The 21,302-nt window shown below is 43.3% G+C and overlaps 2 protein-coding genes across 2 annotated transcripts; both read left to right on the top strand.

Moving 5' to 3' along the window:
• The first annotated feature begins 560 nt into the window (after window positions 1–560).
• Window positions 561–1,478, top strand: LOC114573609 (trace amine-associated receptor 1-like). The gene has a single exon (XM_028605885.1). The coding sequence runs from the start codon at window positions 561–563 to the stop codon at window positions 1,476–1,478; it is 918 nt and encodes a 305-aa protein (XP_028461686.1).
• Window positions 1,479–9,223: 7,745 nt separating this feature from the next.
• On the top strand, window positions 9,224–10,120 carry LOC114573685 (trace amine-associated receptor 1-like). The gene has a single exon (XM_028605982.1). It carries the CDS (start codon window positions 9,224–9,226, stop codon window positions 10,118–10,120), a length of 897 nt encoding a protein of 298 aa, XP_028461783.1.
• Window positions 10,121–21,302: the final 11,182 nt, after the last annotated feature.

The raw sequence follows: 21,302 nt of genomic DNA, 5'->3' as shown, positions 1-21,302 counted from the left end.
TGCCTGGAGACTTTTGGTTTCATGTCCTTAGAAAAAGGTCATAGCCTACAAAGTCTACTTAAATAGTGTATTCGATTTTATAAGAAATAAGACTTAAATCTGTTTTTAGCTATACTGATAAAATTAAAGGTTCAAAAGGGATTTAAAATGTTTGTCTCATTTACAATACAGTATGTTGTCCCGCCATCTAGTCATGGTGAAAAGTCCCACATCTGATTGGTGGTGGTAAAGAGATAAACATTGATAAAAGATTGTGCACAGTGACACAGTAATGAAGAACACTCATCAATACTGATGCAGAACTATCTTGAGCTCTAAAAAGGTATATTAACTGAAAATATTCATTTTATTGTAGAGAACTATTAAAACTATTCTTGTAGTTTAGCATTCATGCACTTCAAACTATTTTAAAATAAATATTTTTTACTGTAAATATTACTAATCATTTAACGAAAACTGATTTGCAGGTACCCAGAAACATGGCACCAGATGTAACTGTCAACCGCACTGATGTTGATTACATGCATCTTTGTTATGAAATAGATAATTTCTTTAACATAATGAAAGGCAACCCTTCTCCAATGTGTGTTTTATTATATATTTTCCTTGGCTCATTATCTGTTGTCACAGTATGTGGAAACCTTCTTGTAATAATCTCTATCATCTACTTCCAACAGCTCCACACTCCTACTAACTACCTTATTCTCTCTCTGGCTGTGGCTGACCTGCTTGTTGGTTTTGTAGTTTTTCCTGTCAGCATGGCATTCACTGTAACCTCATGTTTTTATTATAAAGATATATTTTGCAAAGTACGAGACAGCTTTGATGCAATGCTGAGCACAGCTTCCATTTTGAATTTAAGTTGTATTTCCATTGACAGATATTATGCAGTGTGTCAGCCTCTGATCTACAGAACTAAGATGAATGTTAACGTTGTCATGGTCATGATCCTGCTCAGCTGGGGTGTTTCTCTTCTAGTTACAATTGGCTTTAGGATTCCAGATTTAAAACATGAAAAATGTGTAGAAAATTGTTTTAATGATGCCCTACTTGCAGACATCTGTGGCCCCATGATGTCATTTTATCTACCAGTGATTGTAATGCTCTGTATCTACCTAAAGATTTACCTTGTGGCACAGAAACAGGCACGCAGCATCCAGAATAACACCTGTCAGAGCAAAAAGTCTGGAGCAACTGTCAGTAAGATGGAGAGAAAGGCCACTAAAACTCTTGCGACCGTTTTGGGAGTTTTCCTGATGTGTTGGTCTCCTTTCTTTCTCTGTTTTACCTTTCAGCTTTTTCTCCAAGTGTCAGTGCCACTTCCATTTTTTGAAACACTTAACTGGCTTGCACTGTTAAACTCCATGCTCAATCCATTTATTTATGCTTTCTTTTACAGCTGGTTCAGATCAGCTTTCAGAATGATCATTTCTGGGAAAATATTTCAAGGTGATTTTTCTAACACAAAACTGCTTTGACATATTCTCTGGAGTACTGAATAAAGATCAAGAATGTGTGATTAGACTTTCCTACCTGCATCTCAGCATCATGTTTTGTCATCTTTTTTTATTATGCAATATAAATGACATATTAAGGCACAACAGTGCATTATAGTGAGTTGTCTGTTTATGCTATTGTGTAAAAGATCATCTAAAAGTAACTATTCACAAGTTACAGAGCAACAACATCTTGAAGGTTGCAGTCAAAAGGAAGTTATGAGCATTATTTACTCAGATTAACACAAAACTCCACTCAGTAGTTCCCCATGCTCCACTAAGGCTGTGTGCAAAAGTTGACGTCAATCTGCCGCTAGGTGGCACACACTATGTACACACATAGACTGTTAGATATATTCTGATTCTAAATATGATTGTTGACCACATTTTGAGCCTCTTGGATGAGATTCTCTTTTTTTCTCTGAGGCTATGTCATCTGCACTTTCATTTTGCACCACTATAGTTGGTACAACAATTTAAAAAGGTATGAGACAAGCAAGAAGAAAGAAAATAATGATTTATCACCACAACTACAACTTTAGTGCTGCACACGTAACCTAAACTTTAGGCATTAGAAGGTGTCATCATTTCTACATTGTGTTAAACGGCTTAAGCGGGCCAAGTTTCCTTTCAGTAATCAAACATATGTCTTCTTCATATAAATGTTGTTTAATGACTTTATTCAAACATGACATAACCATTATGGATAGAGATGCAATATTATCAATAAGAGATGCACATGGTATGTAAAGGAGAGCCCTCCTTTCTTCCCACCACGGTGGCACCACTGCTGAATGACTGAATAATTTAGTAATATAACTTTTCAGTGTAATGAATGTTGGCTTAAATAGTAACCATAGTCCAAAAAAACTGTTTCAAATAATAATAATAGTCATTATTTATTAGATAGATATAGAGTCCTGCTGCCTAGTTCAGAGCCCACAATCAAGCCAAAGCAAGCGTCTACATTCATGCAAGTGGCTATGTCAGGCTTAAGGCTTTTTTATGCTTCTGTGTTGAATCGACGGCGTACCCCCGCAGACCCCTCTGCGTCTACGCCGGACCCTACGCTGTAGCCTGACGTGCACCACTCAAAAAATGTGACTACACGTCGCTCGGCCATGGCTTGGTAGCGTTGCATTTCCCCCATTTCCCCCATCATAAACAAAATGAAATCAAGGAGAGGGTTAATTTTCCTGCTACAGATTTCCCACAGTTGTTAGAAAGAAAAGGGGAGACACTTTGTTTCTCTCACTATGACTCTTGAGTCATTAATCACTCCGAAGATAATCGCCGTCAATCTCTCACTTCTCCCTCACTCTATCACCCATTCCCCACACATGCCAGCTTGACGCACGCACCAGCGCACAAGTATAAACATCAGGTCTTTAGGCACAGTAGTGCTATAAGCTAAATGCTATTGTCAGCATGCTAATGTTAGGGTGCCTGGGTGACCTAGTGGTGGAGGGCACTTCTGTGTATAGGGTCTCAGTCGTCTATACAGGAGCTGCAGGTTTGATTCCGACCTGAGGCACTTTTTTGCTTGTCATTCCCCCTCTCTCTCCCCTTTCATGTCTAGGCCTAGATGCCACAAAATAAAAAAATAAAAAAAAGGTCCCTTAAAAACTGTTAATAGGAATGACGACACAGACCATAGATTACTCTTCCCGAATTATTATTACAAGCACAAAATCAATATTTAAGGAAGGGTTCAAATCAGGGCATACTGGAATTGGTTAAATGTGCTTCAAAGACATTTTGTCTCTCATTCAAGATTTCTGACTGAACAATACGTAAACCCAGCTATTTAGGGTCGTTGTCAAGATGAATAAGATGGCTGTTGTAACAATATCCAGGAGGACCATCACTAGAGTCAAGTGGCAGGCATGATTAAAGCACCTGTAAACACCATTCAGAGCATAAATATAGAAGCAAACTAAAATTAAATGTAAAGACATAGTGAAGTAAGGGTGTCCTGAGTAGAGAATTAAGTCACACTCCCTATGTGTGTGTTGTGATCTAAGTGTTATGGAGACTTGATAACTAGGACTGTAACTGTAGCTAGTTGGGAATAGGTGACCACTGGTGCATTAGTAAGATAGCAGTCAAATGCTCTGATGCTTTTCAATAGATTTATTGGCAGCCAGCAGATGATTGTCTGCGTCTTTGTGAGTGTATGTGTGGTTCTACAAAAAACAATAAAAAAGTTGATATCAGCATACAAGCAAAAACAACAGCGCTGACAGGATGCAACTACGTAGCAAGCCCAATAAATGGCAACTAGCACAACTTTCACTTTTTAGGATACTCGTAGGGTACAGATTTGACAATTAGCAAATTATCAAAGATGTTTTATCAATATTAATAAAGTTATGAATATGGTTATTAATAACTTTATCAAATCGACAAACAATCAAAATGGGGCACCACCCTGTAAGTCAGGGACCAATAATAAAACTGTGGAACAGTTTCATTTCTGTGAAAATCCTTTAAAAGGAAACAAAGGAAGGGGTGATTTCGAGCACGGATCTGTTCAGCCAGCAATTATTACAATAAGTACACAAATAATCACAAGCAACTGCTATTTAAGTATAATAAGATTTATTAACGTCACAATTATCAGTAGCCAATCAGTAATCCTTCAATAATAAACTTATATACCCTTTTAAATATCACAACCAAAAACAAAGCAAAAACAAAACAGCATGTAGCATGGACACCTCTGTGTCTGTGTGGCGTGTGTGTGTGTGTGTGTGTGTGTGTGTGTGTGTGTGTGTGTGTGTGTGTGTGAGAGTGAGTGAAAGTGGAGGGAGCGGTGTCGAAATGTAGTCTAACACAAAAACTACCAAAATGGCTACTCCGGTGAGCTGCACATAACTATTTACCCTTAAGAGGGCGGTAGTGGTGCTGGGTGCACGAGGAGGGGTTGAAGAAGCTGAGGGGGGGTTGCTAGGCAACGCGCACGTTTTTTTGCTAGGTCATGTGTTTAGCTCTATACAAACTCCACGTGGTTAAGCTAGCAGCGTTAGCTCGGGAGCTACGTGGCAATCACACATTAATGGTAAACAAATAGCAATACCTTTTACTCATTAATAAACACCCTAGTTCTCAAATCTGCCCAAAACTAATAAATGCCTCTTACTTTTGGTGTACAGTCCGTTGATTATCCGGCGGATTTTCCGGTGAACAGAACTGAGTTAACCTCTCGCCAGAGATTAACGACCCGTACTGTCCAGGGCAGCGGCGCGGAAACACGGTCCAGTCGACTTGCAAGGAAAACACGTTGTCTCTTCTTCCTTGAGACGGGGCTGATTTACCCCTCTGCAGATTTGGTGTAATAAGGCCTTCGTATTCACCAGGACCCTGTTGTATCACAAACGATACAAATGTCTCACTTGACCAGCGAATGATACGATGTTGATTCTCGAACAGCGCTGAACAATGTGTCTTCTTGCGGCAATGGATTACCTCGAAGAACCCCGGGCAGCGACCGCCGGCTACTTTTATATCCCCTCCGCCGCCTGCTGGCGGCGAGTGGTGCGTTCAAGGAGCCGCGGCCAGTCAGAAATCCCGAACTCAACGAAGGTGTGAGAATTCGTCGTTGCAGTTCTCAAGCCCTCCACCAGTCTGCCATTTTTCCTCATGTCTTGGAGGTAAAATCTCCATTTTGGGGAATTCTTTGTTAGGAGTGAGGTGTCACAGGCTGGTGACTTCCCTACAGGCCGCTCTTTGGCCTCAGGGGAAGCTTCAGGCCTCACAGAATATTCTTCATCATAACGGTTAGGTTCCAACAACTTCAAGCAGCTATAGCTGCCCATATGAAACAACCAAACAATATACCAGATAACACACATCAGCTCCTTAATAAATTAAAAACAGCCTTATTACTGCTGGGGTCTCAGTAACAGCAACCCAAACATACAAACACTCCGATAATAATTATGCAGTGTCATGTGAGTACACACATAAGCACAATAGTAGTGTAAACACTAATAATACTAGGCATTAGCATGCTGCTAGCGAAATGTATGCTAACATACTGCATTTCAACTGAGTATCCCAGAACAGATAACATTCATATAAACCTAAGGCACCGAAATACACATATGTAAACATTTACACCAGCGTACTCTGAACGCACACATGCACAGATGGCGACACAGACGACATCGATACACTTCAAAAATATCTACAATGTGCTTTCCCGGCCACTCTCACTACTAAATCAAAAACAAAACTTATCAGCCAGCGCAAACTGTCCTCTCTGTGACCCCAAAACAAAGGCACTGATTGGCTGATCCCTGTTACCCCGAACATAAAATAGCAAATCCTTCTTTACACTAAGTTTATCTCTTCTTGGTAGCCGGTCCAGCAGTGCATGCATGTCTTTGCACTCCCATTGGCGCTGGTATGTGACGACCTGGGAAAAGAACGGGTTGTTGGCCCCATTTATTCATCCCTTTGTGTTCATGTCCCATTACTGACCCAGAAGACAGAGACTTAACACTTCCCCCAGGCCTCCTCCCTGCATCCTTACCAGATGCCCAAACCACCTCAATTGGCTCCTTTTGACGCGAAGGAGTAGCGGCTCTACTCCGATTGAGCTTGTCACCCTATCTCTAAGGGAGACGCCAGCCACCCTCCTGAAGAAACCCATTTTGGCCGCTTGTACCCTGGATCTCGTTCTTTCGGTCATGACCCAGCCTTCATGACAATAGGTGAGGGTAGGAACAAAAATTGACCGGTAGATCGAGAGCTTTGCCTTCTAGCTCAACTCTCTTTTCGTCACAATGGTGCGATAAATTGAATGTAATACTGCACCCGCTGCTCCAATTCTCCGACCAATCTCCCACTCCATTGTCCCCTCACTCGTGAACAAGACCCCAAGGTACTTGAACTCCTTCACTCCTGGAGTAGGCACTCTATCGGTTTCCTGTTGAGAACCAAGGACTCAGATTTAGAGGTGCTGATCCTCATCCCAGCCGCTTCACACTCAGCTGCAAACTGATCCAGTGAGTGCTGAAGGTCGCTGGCCGATGATGCCATTAGGACCACATCATCTGCAAAGAACAGCGATGAGATCCCCAGCCCACCGAACTGCAACCCCTCCCCAAACTGACTATGCCTCTATATCCTGTCCATAAATATTACAAACAGGATTGGTGACAAAGCGCAGCCCTGGCGGAGGCCAACCCTCACATGAAACAAGTCCGACTTACTGCCGAGAACCCGGACACAGCTCTCGCTTTGGTCATACAGAGATTGGATGGCCCTGAGAAGGGATCCCCTCACCCCATATTCCCGCAGCACCTCCCACAGTATCTCCCGGGGGACCTGGTCATACGCCTTTTCCAGATCCACAAACACGAATATCGCCCAAACCCTCCTTTCCAGCACCTTGGAGTAGACTTTACCAGGGAGGCTGAGAAGTGTGATACCCCTGTAATTGGCACACACCCTCTGGTCCCCCTTTTTGAACAGGGGAACCACCACCCCTGTCTGCCACTCCTTAGGTACAGTATTAGTCGGATTCAGGAGTTCCTCACAGTGCTCCTTCCACCGCCCTATTACCTCCTCAATTGAGGTCAACAATGTCCCATCCTTACTGTACCCAGCTTGGATGGTTCCCCGCTTCCCCCTCCTGAGCTGGCGAACAGTTTTCCAGAAGCACCTTGGTGCCGACCGAAAGTCCTTCTCCATGTCTTCTCCAAACTTGTCCCACACCCGCTGCTTTGCCTCTTTCACGGCAGAGGCTGCAGCCCTTCGGGCCCTTCGGTACCCTGCAACTGCCTCCGGAGTCCTCTGGGATAACATATCCCGGAAAGACTCAATCGGACGGCTTCCCTGACCACCGGTGTCCACCACGGTGTTTGTGGGTTACTGCCCCTTGAGGCACCTAAGACCCTAAGACCACAGCTTCAGCAGTGGAAACTTTGAACATTGTCCACTCAGGTTCAATGCCCCCAGCCTCCACAGGGATGCACGAAAAGCTCCGCCGGAGGTGTGAGTTGAAAGTCTGTCGGACAGGGGCCTCCTCCAGATGTTTCCAATTTACCCGCACTACCCGTTTGGGCTTACCAGGTCTGTCCAGAGTCTTCCCCCACCCCCTGACCCAACTCACCACCAGATGTTGATCAGTTGACAGCTCCGCCCCTTTCTTCACCCGAGTGTCCAAAACATACGGCCTCAGATCAGATGATACGATTATAAAATTGATCATTGACCTTTGGCCTAGGGTGCTCTCCAAAAAACTGCCTCGGGACACATCAAAAAGACGAGAGGAGACGAGACGTAATATGCCTCCATAACAGCAGGCGGCGCTAATCTGTAATGTTGCCCAAGAAATGAAAACCGGCAGCTGATTGGACGAACAGGTCACATGGGTTGGTTTTCTCCGGATATTCAGACCTGGACTGTCATGGCTAAAATAGTTCACCGAAACGTGTTTCTGAAAACATTTTAAGCGAGAAATAGGCCATGCAGTTGCTGAATCTGTCTTCATATCAGCTCAACAAAGGTCAGTTTAAAAGATTTTCATCAGATTTTGAGAGACTGTAGTCACCTCATTCCGCTCGTCATTTCCGGGTGAGTCCCGACGGCCCTGCCGCCGACCGAACATGTCAGGTCGGCCAAAATGAACGCCGACAGGCCCCCAGACGGACGACGACACGGGACACCGAACCGATTTGAGTCACTGACCTCGCCAGACTGTCCCACGGCCGATAATCGGCCTGATGTGTCTCGGCCTTTAGTGAAATTTCCCGGCTTTTGCAGGCTCCGCTTTCATGGGCCACACTTTCATAAGCTCCGCGTGTCATCAGGGACGACTTGCGCCAGGGGGGGCTCGCGCTGGGGAGGCTTGGACCCCATCATAACTGCTTGCAGTTCTAGTTTTGTTGTTGTTTTTACTGGCCACTTATAGCTCGAATGTAAGCAGTGTAGCTGATTGTTTCGCGCTCACACCCCGCTTTCATTTCGGGGAGATGTAATGTACAGTTTAGCTGACAGTTTGTTTTTGGTTCTTCTGGCAGGTAGATCGAATTCACCTACGCCCGGCCAAATTCATTCGCCAATGTCTAACCTTGGATTTGGCCCGTTCTTAAATCTTAAATAGATAGGGTTAGGGTTAAAAACAATTATTTTGCCAGGAGACTTTTGGTTTCATGTCCTTAGAAAATGATCATAGCCTATAAAGTCTATTTAAATGTTATATCCTATTTTATAAGAAATAAGACTTAAATCTGTTTTTAGCTATACTGATAAAATTAAAGGTTCAAAAGGGATTTAAAGTGTTTGTCTCATTTACAATACATTGCTGCCTTGGCATCTAATGTCGTCACGATTAAAAGTCCCACATCTGATTGGTGGTGGTAAAGAGACAAACATTGATAAAAGATTGTGCACAGTGACACAGTAATGAAGAACACCCATCAATACTGATGCAGAACTATCTTGAGCTGTAAAAAGGTATGATATGAACTGAAAATATGTATTTTATTGTAGAGAACTATTAAAACTATTCTTGTAGTTAAACATTCATTCATCAAACTATTTTAAAATAAATATTTTTTACTTTAAATATTGCTAATCATTCAGTGAAAACTGATTTGCAGGTACCCAGAAACATGGTACCAGAAGTCACTGTCAACCGCACTGATGTTGATTACATGCATCTTTGTTATGAAATAGATAATTTCTTTAACATAATGAAAGGTAACCCTTCTGCAATGTGTGTTTTATTGTATATTTTCCTTGGCTCATTATCTGTTGTCACAGTATGTGGAAACCTTCTTGTAATAATCTCCATCATCTATTTCAAACAGCTCCACAGTCCTACTAACTCTCTCATTCTCTCTCTGGCTGTGGCTGACCTGCTTGTTGGTGTTGTAGTTTTTCCTGTCAGCATGGCATTTACTGTAACCTCATGTTTTTATTATAAAGATATATTTTGCAAAATACGAGACAGCTTTGATGCAACACTGAGCACAGCTTCCATTTTGAATTTATTTTGTATTTCTATTGACAGATATTATGCAGTGTGTCAGCCTCTGATCTACAGAACTAAGATAAATGTTAACGTTGTCATGGTCATGATCCTGCTCAGCTGGGGTGTTTCTGTTCTAATTGCCATTGGCTTTATGATTCCAGATTTAAAACATGAAAAATGTGAAGAAAATTGTTTTATTGATGCCCTACTTGCAAACATTTTGGGACCCGTCTTCGCATTTTATCTACCAGTGATTGTAATGCTCTGTATCTATCTAAAGATTTTCCTTGTGGCACAGAAACAGGCACGCAGCATCCAGAATAACACCTGTCAGAGCAAAAAGTCTGGAGCAACTGTCAGTAAGATGGAGAGAAAGGCCACTAAAACTCTTGCGACCGTTTTGGGAGTTTTCCTGATTTGTTGGACACCTTTCTTTCTCTGTTTTATCCTTCAGCTTTTGCCCCATGTGTCAGTGCCACTTCCATTTTTTGAAACACTTAACTGGCTTGCACTGTTAAACTCCATGCTCAATCCATTTATTTATGCTTTCTTTTACAGCTGGTTCAGATCAGCTTTCAGAATGATCATTTCTGGGAAAATATTTCAAGGTGATTTTTCTAACACAAAACTGCTTTGACATATTCTCTGGAGTACTGAATAAAGATCAAGAATGTGTGATTAGACTTTCCTACCTGCATCTCAGCATCATGTTTTGTCATCTTTTTTTATTATGCAATATAAATGACATATTAAGGCACAACAGTGCATTATAGTGAGTTGTCTGTTTATGCTATTGTGTAAAAGATCATCTAAGAGTAACTATTCACAAGTTACAGAGCAACAACATCCTGAAGGTTGCAGTCAAAAGGAAGTTATGAGCATTATTTACTCAGATTAACACAAAACTCCACTCAGTAGTTCTCCATGCTCGACTAAGGCTGTGTGCAAAAGTTGACGTCAATCTGCCGCTAGGTGGCACACACTATGTACACACATAGACTGTTAGATATATTCTGATTCTAAATATGATTGTTGACCACATTTTGAGCCTCTTGGATGAGATTCTCTTTTTTCTCTGAGGCTATGTCATATGCACTTTCATTTTACACCACTATAGTTGGTACAACAATTTAAAAAGGTATGAGACAAGCAAGAAGAAAAAAAATAATGATTTATCACCACAACTACAACTTTAGTGCTGCACACGTAACCTAAACTTTAGGCATTAGAAGGTGTCATCATTTCTACATTGTGTTAAACGGCTTAAGCGGGCCAAGTTTCCTTTCAGTAATCAAACATATGTCTTCTTCATATAAATGTTGTTTAATGACTTTATTCAAACATGACATAACCATTATGGATAGAGATGCAATATTATCGATAAGAGATGCACATGGTATGTAAAGGAGAGCCCTCCTTTCTTCCCACCACGGTGGCACCACTGCTGAATGACTGAATAATTTAGTAATATAACTTTTCAGTGTAATGAATGTTGGCTTAAATAGTAACCATAGTCCAAAAAAACTGTTTCAAATAATAATAATAATAGTCATTATTTATTAGATAGATATAGAGTCCTGCTGCCTAGTTCAGAGCCCACAATCAAGCCGAAGCAAGCGTCTACATTCATGCAAGTGGTTATGTCAGGCTTAAGGCTTTTTTATGCTTCTGTGTAGAATCGACGGCGTACCCCCGCAGACCCCTCTGCGTCTACGCCGGACCCTACGCTGTAGCCTGACGTGCACCACTCAAAAAATGTGACTACACGTCGCTCGGCCATGGCTTGGTAGCGTTGCATTTCCCCCATTTCCCCCATCATAAACAAAATGAAATCAAGGAGAGGGTTAATTTTCCTGCTACAGATTTCCCACAGTTGTTAGAAAGAAAAAGGGAGACACTTTGTTTCTCTCACTATGACTCTTGAGTCATTAATCACTCCGAAGATAATCGCCGTCAATCTCTCACTTCTCCCTCACTCTATCACCCATTCCCCACACATGCCAGCTCGACGCACGCACCAGCGCGCAAGTATAAACATCAGGCCACTTACCTAGGCTACGCGAAAGCTCTGCTTGAGCCTGCACATAAAAAGGTCTTTAGGCACAGTAGTGCTGTAGCTAAATGCTATTGTCAGCATGCTAATGTTAGGGTGCCTGGGTGACCTAGTGGTGGAGGGCACTTCTGTGTATAGGGTCTCAGTCGTCTATACAGGAGCTGCAGGTTTGATTCCGACCTGAGGCACTTTTTTGCTTGTCATTCCCCTTCTCTCTCCCCTTTCATGTCTAGGCCTAGATGCCACAAAATAAAAAAAGGTCCCTTAAAAACTGTTAATAGGAATGACGACACAGACCATAGATTACTCTTCCCGAATTATTATTACAAGCACAAAATCAATATTCAAGGAAGGGTTCAAATCAGGGCATACTGGACTTGGTTAAATGTGCTTCAAAGACGTTTTGTCTCTCATTCAAGATTTCTGACTGAACAATACGTAAACCCAGCTATTTAACCTCTATAGGGTCGTTGTCAAGATGAATAAGATGGCTGTTGTAACAATATCCAGGAGGACCATCACTAGAGTCAAGTGGCAGGCATGATTAAAGCACCTGTAAACACCATTCAGAGCATAAATATAGAAGCAAACTAAAATTAAATGTAAAGACATAGTGAAGTAAGGGTGTCCTGAGTAGAGAATTAAGTCACACTCCCTATGTGTGTGTTGTGATCTAAGTGTTATGGAGACTTGATAACTAGGACTGTAACTGTAGCTAGTTGGGAATATGTGACCACTGGTGCATTAGTAAGATAGCAGTCAAATGCTCTGATGCTTTTCAATAGATTTATTGGCAGCCAGCAGATGATTGTCTGTGTCTTTGTGAGTGTATGTGTGGTTCTACAAAAAACAATAAAAAAGTTGATATCAGCATACAAGCAAAAACAACAGCGCTGACAGGATGCAACTACGTAGCAAGCCCAATAAATGGCAACTAGCACAACGTTCACTTTTTAGGATACTCGTAGGGTACAGATTTGACCATTAGCAAATTATCAAAGATGTTTTATCAATATTAATAAAGTTATGAATATGGTTATTAATAACTTTATCAAATCGACAAACAATCAAAATGGGGCACCACCCTGTAAGTCAGGGACCAATAATAAAACTGTGGAACAGTTTCATTTCTGTGAAAATCCTTTAAAAGGAAACAAAGGAAGGGGTGATTTCGAGCACGGACCTGTTCAGCCAGCAATTATTACAATAAGTACACAAATAATCACAAGCAACTGCTATTTAAATAAATAAGATTTATTAACGTCACAATTATCAGTAGCCAATCAGTAATCCTTCAATAATAAACTTATATACCCGTTTACAATATCACAACCAAAAACAAAGCAAAAACAAAACAGCATGTAGCATGGACACCTCTGTGTCTGTGTGGCGTGTGTGTGTGTGTGTGTGTGTGTGTGTGTGCGTGCGTGTGTGAGAGTGAGTGAAAGTGGAGGGGGCGGTGTCGAAATGTAGTCTAACACAAAAACTACCAAAATGGCTACTCCGGTGAGCTGCACATAACTATTTAGCCTTTAGAGGGCGGTAGTGGTGCTGGGTGCACGAGGAGGGATTGAAGAAGCCGAGGGGGGGTTGCTAGGCAACGCGCACGTTTTTTTGCTAGGTCATGTGTTTAGCTCTATACAAACTCCACGTGGTTAAGCTAGCAGCGTTAGCTCGGGAGCTACGTGGCAATCACACATTAATGGTAAACAAATAGCAATACCTTTTACTCATTAATAAACACCCTAGTTCTCAAATCTGCCCAAAACTAATAAATGCCTCTTACTTTTGGTGTACAGTCCGTTGATTATCCGGTGGATTTTCTGGTGAACAGAACTGAGTTAACCTCTTGCCAGAGATTAACGACCCGTACCGTCCAGGGCAGCGGCGCGGAAACACGGTCCAGTCGACTTGCAAGGAAAACACGTTGTCTCTTCTTCCTTGAGACGGGGCTGATTTACCCCTCTGCAGATTTGGTGTAATAAGGGCTTTGTATTCACCAGGACCCTGTTATATCACAAACGATACAAATGTCTCACTTGACCAGCGAATGATACGATGTTGATTCTCGAACAGCGCTGAACAATGTGTCTTCTTGCGGCAATGGATTACCTCGAAGAACCCCGGGCGGCGACCGCCGGCTACTTTTATATGCCCTCCGCCGCCTGCTGGCGGCGAGTGGTGCGTTCAAGGAGCCGCGGCCAGTCAGAAATCCCGAACTCAACGAAGGTGTGAGAACTCGTTGTTGCAGTTCTCAAGCCCTCCACCAGTCTGCCATTTTTCCTCATGTCTTGGAGGTAAAATCTCCATTTTGGGGAATTCTTTGTTAGGAGTGAGGGGTCACAGGCTGGTGACTTCCCTACAGGCCGCTCTTTGGCCTCAGGGGAAGCTTCAGGCCTCACAGAATATTCTTCATCATAACGGTTAGGTTCCAACAACTTCAAGCAGCTATAGCTGCCCATATCAAACAACCAAACAATATACCAGATAACACACATCACACGCTCCTTAATAAATTAAAAACAGCCTTATTACTGCTGGGGTCTCAGTAACAGCAACCCAAACATACAAACACTCCGATAATAATTATGCAGTGTCATGTGAGTACACACATAAGATAAGCACAATAGTAGTGTAAACACTAATAATACTAGGCATTAGCATGCTGCTAGCGAAATGTATGCTAACATACTGCATTTCAACTGAGTATCCCAGAACAGATAACATTCATATAAACCTAAGGCACCGAAATACACATATGTAAACATTTACACCAGTGTACTCTGAACGCACACATGCACAGATGGCGACACAGACGACATTGATACACTTCAAAAATATCTACAATGTGCTTTCCCGGCCACTCTCACTACTAAATCAAAAACAAAACGTATCAGCCAGCCAAACTGTTGTCCTCTCTGTGACCCCAAAACAAAGGCACTGATTGGCTGATCCCTGTTACCCCGAACATAAAATAGCAAGTCCTTCTTTACACTAAGTTTATCTCTTCTTGGTAGCCGGTCCAGCAGTGCATGCATGTCTTTGCACTCCCATTGGCGCTGGTATGTGACGACCTGGGAAAAGAACGGGTTGCTGGAACTGTTGGCCCCATTTATTCATCCCTTTGTGTTCATGTCCCATTACTGACCCAGAAGACAGAGACTTAACACTTCCCCCAGGCCTGCTCCCTGCATCCTTACCAGATGCCCAAACCACCTCAATTGGCTCCTTTTGACGCAAAGGAGTAGCGGCTCTACTCCGAACTCCTAACGGATGATTGAGCTTCTCACCCTATCTCTAAGGCAGACGCCAGCCACCCTCCTGAGGAAACCCATTTTGGCCGCTTGTACCCTGGATCTCGTTCTTTCGGTCATGACCCAGCCTTCATGACCATAGGTGAGGGTAGGAACAAAAATTGACCGGTAGATCGAGAGCTTTGCCTTCTAGCTCAACTCTCTTTTCGTCACCAATTCTCCGACCAATCTCCCACTCCATTGTCCCCTCACTCATGAACAAGACCCCAAGGTACTTGAACTCCTTCACTTGGGGTAAGGACTCATCCCCTACCTGGAGTAGGCACTCCATCGGTTTCCTGTTGAGAACCAAGGCCTCAGATTTAGAGGTGCTGATCCTCATCCCAGCCGCTTCACACTCAGCTGCAAACTGATCCAGTGAGTGCTGAAGGTCGCTGGCCGATGATGCCATCAGGACCACATCATCTGCAAAGAACAGCGATGAGATCCCCAGCCCACCAAACTGCAACCCCTCCCCAAACTGACTATGCCTCTATATCCTGTCCATAAATATTACAAACAGGATTGGTGACAAAGCGCAGCCCTGGCGGAGGCCAACCCTCACATGAAACGAGTCCGACTTACTGCCGAGAACCCGGACACAGCTCTCGCTTTGGTCATACAGAGATTGGATGGCCCTGAGAAGGGATCCCCTCACCCCATATTCCCGCAGCACCTCCCACAGTATCTCCCGGGGGACCTGGTCATACGCCTTTTCCAGATCCACAAACACGAATATTGCCCAAACCCTCCTTTCCAGCACCTTGGAGTAGACTTTACCAGGGAGGTTGAGAAGTGTGATACCCCTGTAATTGGCACACACCCTCTGGTCCCCCTTTTTGAACAGGGGAACCACCACCCCTGTCTGCCACTCCTTAGGTACAGTGTTAGTCGGATTTAGGAGTTCCTCACAGTGCTCCTTCCACCGCCCTATTACCTCCTCAATTGAGGTCAACAATGTCCCTTCCTTACTGTACCCAGCTTGTATGGTTCCCCGCTTCCCCCTCCTGAGCTGGCGAACAGTTTTCCAGAAGCACCTTGGTGCCGACTGAAAGTCCTTCTCCATGTCTTCTCCAAACTTGTCCCACACCCGCTGCTTTGCCTCTTTCACGGCAGAGGCTGCAGCCCTTCGGGCCCTTCGGTACCCTGCAACGGCCTCCGGAGTCCTCTGGGATAACATATCCCGGAAAGACTCAATCGGACGGCTTCCCTGACCACTGGTGTCCACCACGGTGTTCGTGGGTTACTGCCCCTTGAGGCACCTAAAACCCTAAGACCACAGCTTCAGCAATGGAAACTTTGAACATTGTCCACTCAGGGTCAATGCCCCCAGCCTCCACAGGGATGCACGAAAAGCTCCGCCGGAGGTGTGAGTTGAAAGTCTGTCGGACAGGGGCCTCCTCCAGATGTTTCCAATTTACCCGCACTACCCGTTTGGGCTTACCAGGTCTGTCCAGAGTCTTCCCCACCCCCTGACCCAACTCACCACCAGATGGTGATCAGTTGACAGCTCCGCCCCTTTCTTCACCCGAGTGTCCAAAACATACGGCCTCAGATCAGATGATACGATTATAAAATCGATCATTGACCTTTGGCCTAGGGTGCTCTGGTACCAGGTACACTTATGAGCATCCCTATGTTCGAACATGGTGTTTGTTATAGACAATCCATGACTAGCACAGAAGTCCAACAACAAACAACCACTCTGGTTTAGATCAGGGAGGCCGTCCCTCCCAATCACGCCTCTCCATGTGTCTCCATCATTGCCCACGTGCGCGTTGAAGTCCCCGAGCAGAACTATGGAGTCCCCCACTGGAGCCCCATGCAGGACTCCACTCAAGGTCTCCAAGAAGGCCGAATACTCCAAACTCTTGTTTGGTGCATATGCACAAACAACAGTCAATCTGTCAGTCAATTTTCCCCCCCACAACCCGCAGGCGTAGGGAGGCGACCCTCTCGTCCACTGGGGTAAACTCCAACGTAGCAGCGCTCAGCCGGGGGCTTGTGAGTATCTCCACACCCGCCCGGCGCCTCACACCCTGGGCAACTCCGGGGAAGAAAAGAGTCCAACCCCTATCCAGGAGTATGGTTCCAGAAACGAGACCGTGCGTAGAGTTAAGCCCCACCAGATCTAACCGGTAGCGCTCCACCTCCCGCACCAGTTCCGGCTCCTTCCCCCAAAGAGAGGTGACGTTCCACGTCCCCAGAGCCAGCGTCTGCTGCCCGGGTCTGGTCCGTCGAGGCCCCTGACCTTCAATGTCACCCATTTGACAGCGCACCCGACCCCAACGGTTCCTCCCACAGGTGGTGGGCCCAAAAGAAATTTGCTACGTTAAACTATGCGCAATTTACCACCAAACTAAATTTCGTAGCTAGCTGCGAAACACTAACTTTATCATATCTTGGCCAAATTAAATGCTTAAAAGCAAAAACCTTGAGATTTTAGTTCAACATACCACTGCAATGCTTTCTACCAAATGTGGCAAAGATTGGCCATTAGGGGGCGCTATAATCAACATTTATGTGTTTTGGCCAATAACTCAATCCATGTAAATGGGACATTTGTGATTGCAATATCTCTGCCGTAGTAATTGCTATCAACATGAAACTTGGTGAAGATCAGCCTTTAGGGAGCGCTATGATTGGCCTTTTACTCAATGAATGGGGAATTTGCTATTACATTTCACTATAGAGTTTGGAGCTTGCACTTATGGTGTAGACACACATAGCCGACCGAGAAAACCCCGTCGATATGATCAGTCGCGTCCCCGAGGTCCAAAAAACTGCCTCGGGACACATCAAAAAGACGAGAGGAGACGAGACGTAATACGCCTCCATAACAGCAGGCGGCGCTAATCTGTAATGTTGCCCAAGAAATGAAAACCGGCAGCTGATTGGACGAACAGGTCACATGGGTTGGTTTTCTCCGGATATTCAGACTGTCATGGCGGCCGTTCAGAATACGATCTCATATTGTACTAAAATAGTTCACTGAAACGTGTTTCTGAAAACATTTTAAGCGAGAAATAGGCCATGCAGTTGCTGAATCTGTCTTCATATCAGCTCAACAAAGGTCAGTTTAAAAGATTTTCATCAGATTTTGAGAGACTGTAGTCACCTCATTCCGCTCGTCATTTCCGGGTGAGTCCCGACAGCCCTGCCGCCGACCGAACATGTCAGGTCGGCCAAAATGAACGCCGACAGCCCCCCAGACGGACGACGACACGGGACACCCAACCGATTTGAGTCACTGACCTCGCCAGACTGTCCCACGGCCGATAATCGGCCTGATGTGTCTCTGCCTTTAGTGAAATTTCCTGGCTTTTGCAGGCTCCGCTTTCATGGGCCACACTTTCATAAGCTCCGCGTGTCATCAGGGACGACTTGCGCCAGGGGGGACTCGCGCCGGGGAGGCTTGGACCCCATCATAACTGCTTGCAGTTCTAGTTTTGTTGTTGTTTTTACTGGCCACTTATAGCTCGAATGTAAGCAGTGTAGCCGATTGTTTCGCGCTCACACCCCGCTTTCATTTCGGGGAGATGTAATGTACAGTTTAGCTGACAGTTTGTTTTTGGTTCTTCTGGCAGGTAGATTGAATTCACCTGCGCCCGGCCAAATTCATTCGCCAATTTCCAACCTTGGATTTGGCCCGTTCTTAAATCTTAAATAGATAGGGTTAGGGTTAAAAACAATTATTTTGCCAGGAGACTTTTGGTTTCATGTCCTTAGAAAAAGATCATAGCCTATAAAGTCTATTTAAATGGTATATCCTATTTTATAAGAAATAAGACTTAAATCTGTTTTTAGCTATACTGATAAAATTAAAGGTTCAAAAGGGATTTAAAGTGTTTGTCTCATTTACAATACATTGTTGCCTTGGCATCTAATGTCGTCATGATGAAAAGTCCCACATCTGATTGGTGGTGGTAAAGTACGGTGGCCGAGAAGGGTCACAACACATACAAACGCCACAACAACTGCATATTCAGAAAACACCTCCAAATTCAGAAAACACATACAAACGCCACAACAACTACATATTCAGAAAAAAACACCAAATTCTGAAAACAACTTCGTCAAATTCATATCACGTAAGCTGCAAATATTCACAGCACGAGTAAATAGGGAAACGAACTGCAAGCTGCAAAGACGACAACGGAAATGTTTCCAGGGGGGCCATAATCAGTGACGGACCCGCATCCATCCGGGGTGCAAAATTACGAATCCAACTATGGCCACGGCGAAATAATAATTTAAATGTAAGTATCTTTAGTGTGTCGTACATGTACTATCACCGTTAATGTTTTACATCAATGTAATGCTTAACGCTTCAATGCTGGTACAAATTGCTATAGTAATTTGGTAGATACACCCGAGCTAACGTTAAGCTATCGTTAACAGTAGGCTGTTAGCTAGCTAGGTTGCTGTCTTTTTGTACCATTTGCTTTTTTAAAGTTTGTCCGGTGGCATTTTCATCTCTTTTATATAACGTTAGCCGAGATTTAGAAATGTGTGTTTATCAGTTGTAGCTGCATGATTTAAGGTAACGCTGCACCTTATTTACTTCACTATCAACGTTACATGAAGGCTAAAATATATGAGTAGTATCCCATGTAACAAGTATAACGTTGCATATAACGTTACGTTATGGAATTCATAATGGTAAACATATTTTTCTTGTGTTTGCTGTCTTTTAACAGGGACAAACGGAGGTGGTCGCTGATGATGGGAAAGCAAAAGACAAGCAGGGAGACAGAGGCCAAAGAGAGATGTTGAATAGCTAGATTATTTGCCATTCTGAAAATAAATGCATTAACTTAACTGGTTTGTCTTTGTCATTTCGTTTTTGGGTGTGTATATAATATAAACATTTTTCAATTTCTATTTCTAACTGAATAATTATATTCAGATGGTACCTGTTTCAATAACTTGTAAGGTATATAAGCTCTAAAAAGACATTAACGAAACGTGTATCTTTATTATAACATTTATTCAAACATTACTAAACTGTACACAAGTATATTCAACATGAAGCGGCGACCAGACTCAGTAGCTGATGATGGGGTTGCTTCAAGACTGCAGACAGAAGGAGAAAGCTTTAGGTTAGTCCAGTAGTTATCCAACCTGTCCTGGTAAGATTAGAATTGTATCACAAATATATTTAAGCATACTGCATATAACACTGCCTGTGGTAGGTCATTAGCTGGTAGTGTTTACCTTGTAGATGCTGATCATATTTTGCACTGCATTTGTTTGAAAGCTAGAAGCTACTGGACAATGGGCTAATGTTACATACATTTAGTAAACTACGAGCTAATGTATACTTCTACTGTAAGGATAATGCAATTAAGATTAATGCAATTGCAAACATGAACTCTCACAATTTTTTTTTAATTTACTGACATGGGATAAATAAGAGAAAACGACTATTGCTTACATTAAAGCCTAACAGTGTCGGTAACGTTACCTACCTTAGCACGTTGCGGCAAAGTTGCCGACAGATTATTCTCCTCCTGCAAGCAGACTGACGCTGATTCATATTCTTCATTTCAACAAAAACATTGAACAGCACAGTTCACAGTTCCACATCCATGTCGTCCAGTGTTTTGAAATGCAGCGCGGAAGTGAAGGTGGCGAAACACTTTCAATGACGCAAGCACGAAATGACGTGCACTTGCTAGCCTGTTCCAATGTACATGTTGTCCGAATGCTCAGGAGGAGTCTGTCCTAGCCTCTGAAGGATCCTTGACAATGAGAAACGGCAGATAGCGAGAAGACAACCAGATGGATGAGGGTCCGTCACTGATTATGGCCCCCCTGGAAACATTTCCGTTGTCGTCTTTGCAGCTTGCAGTTCGTTTCCCTATTTACTCGTGCTGTGAATATTTGCAGCGTACGTGATGTGAAATCGACGAAGTTGTTTTCTGAATTTGTATGTGTTTTCTGAATATGTAGTTGTTGTGGCGTTTGTATGTGTTTTCTGAATTTTGAGGTGTTTTCTGAATATGCAGTTGTTGTGGCGGCGTTTGCATGTGTTTTGCTGAATTTGGAGGTGTTTTCTGAATATGCAGTTGTTGTGGCGTTTGTATGTGTTGTGACCCTTCTCGGCCACCGTAGTAAAGAGACAAACATTGATAAAAGATTGTGCACAGTGACACAGTAATGAAGAACACCCATCAATACTGATGCAGAACTATCTTGAGCTGTAAAAAGGTATGATATGAACTGAAAATATGTATCTTATTGTAGAGAACTATTAAAACTATTCTTGTAGTTAAACATTCATTCATCAAACTATTTTAAAATAAATATTTTTTACTTTAAATATTGCTAATCATTCAGTAAAAACTGATTTGCAGGTACCCAGAAACATGGCACCAGATGTAACTGTCAACCGCACTGATGTTGATTACATGCATCTTTGTTATGAAATAGATAATTTCTTTAACATAATGAAAGGTAACCCTTCTGCA

Source organism: Perca flavescens, chromosome 18 (genome assembly GCF_004354835.1).
Source record: "Perca flavescens isolate YP-PL-M2 chromosome 18, PFLA_1.0, whole genome shotgun sequence".
Taxonomy (NCBI): Eukaryota; Metazoa; Chordata; class Actinopteri; order Perciformes; family Percidae; genus Perca; species Perca flavescens.
The sequence above is the reverse complement of the archived record's forward strand: the minus strand, read 5'-3'. Positions and strand labels throughout refer to the sequence as shown.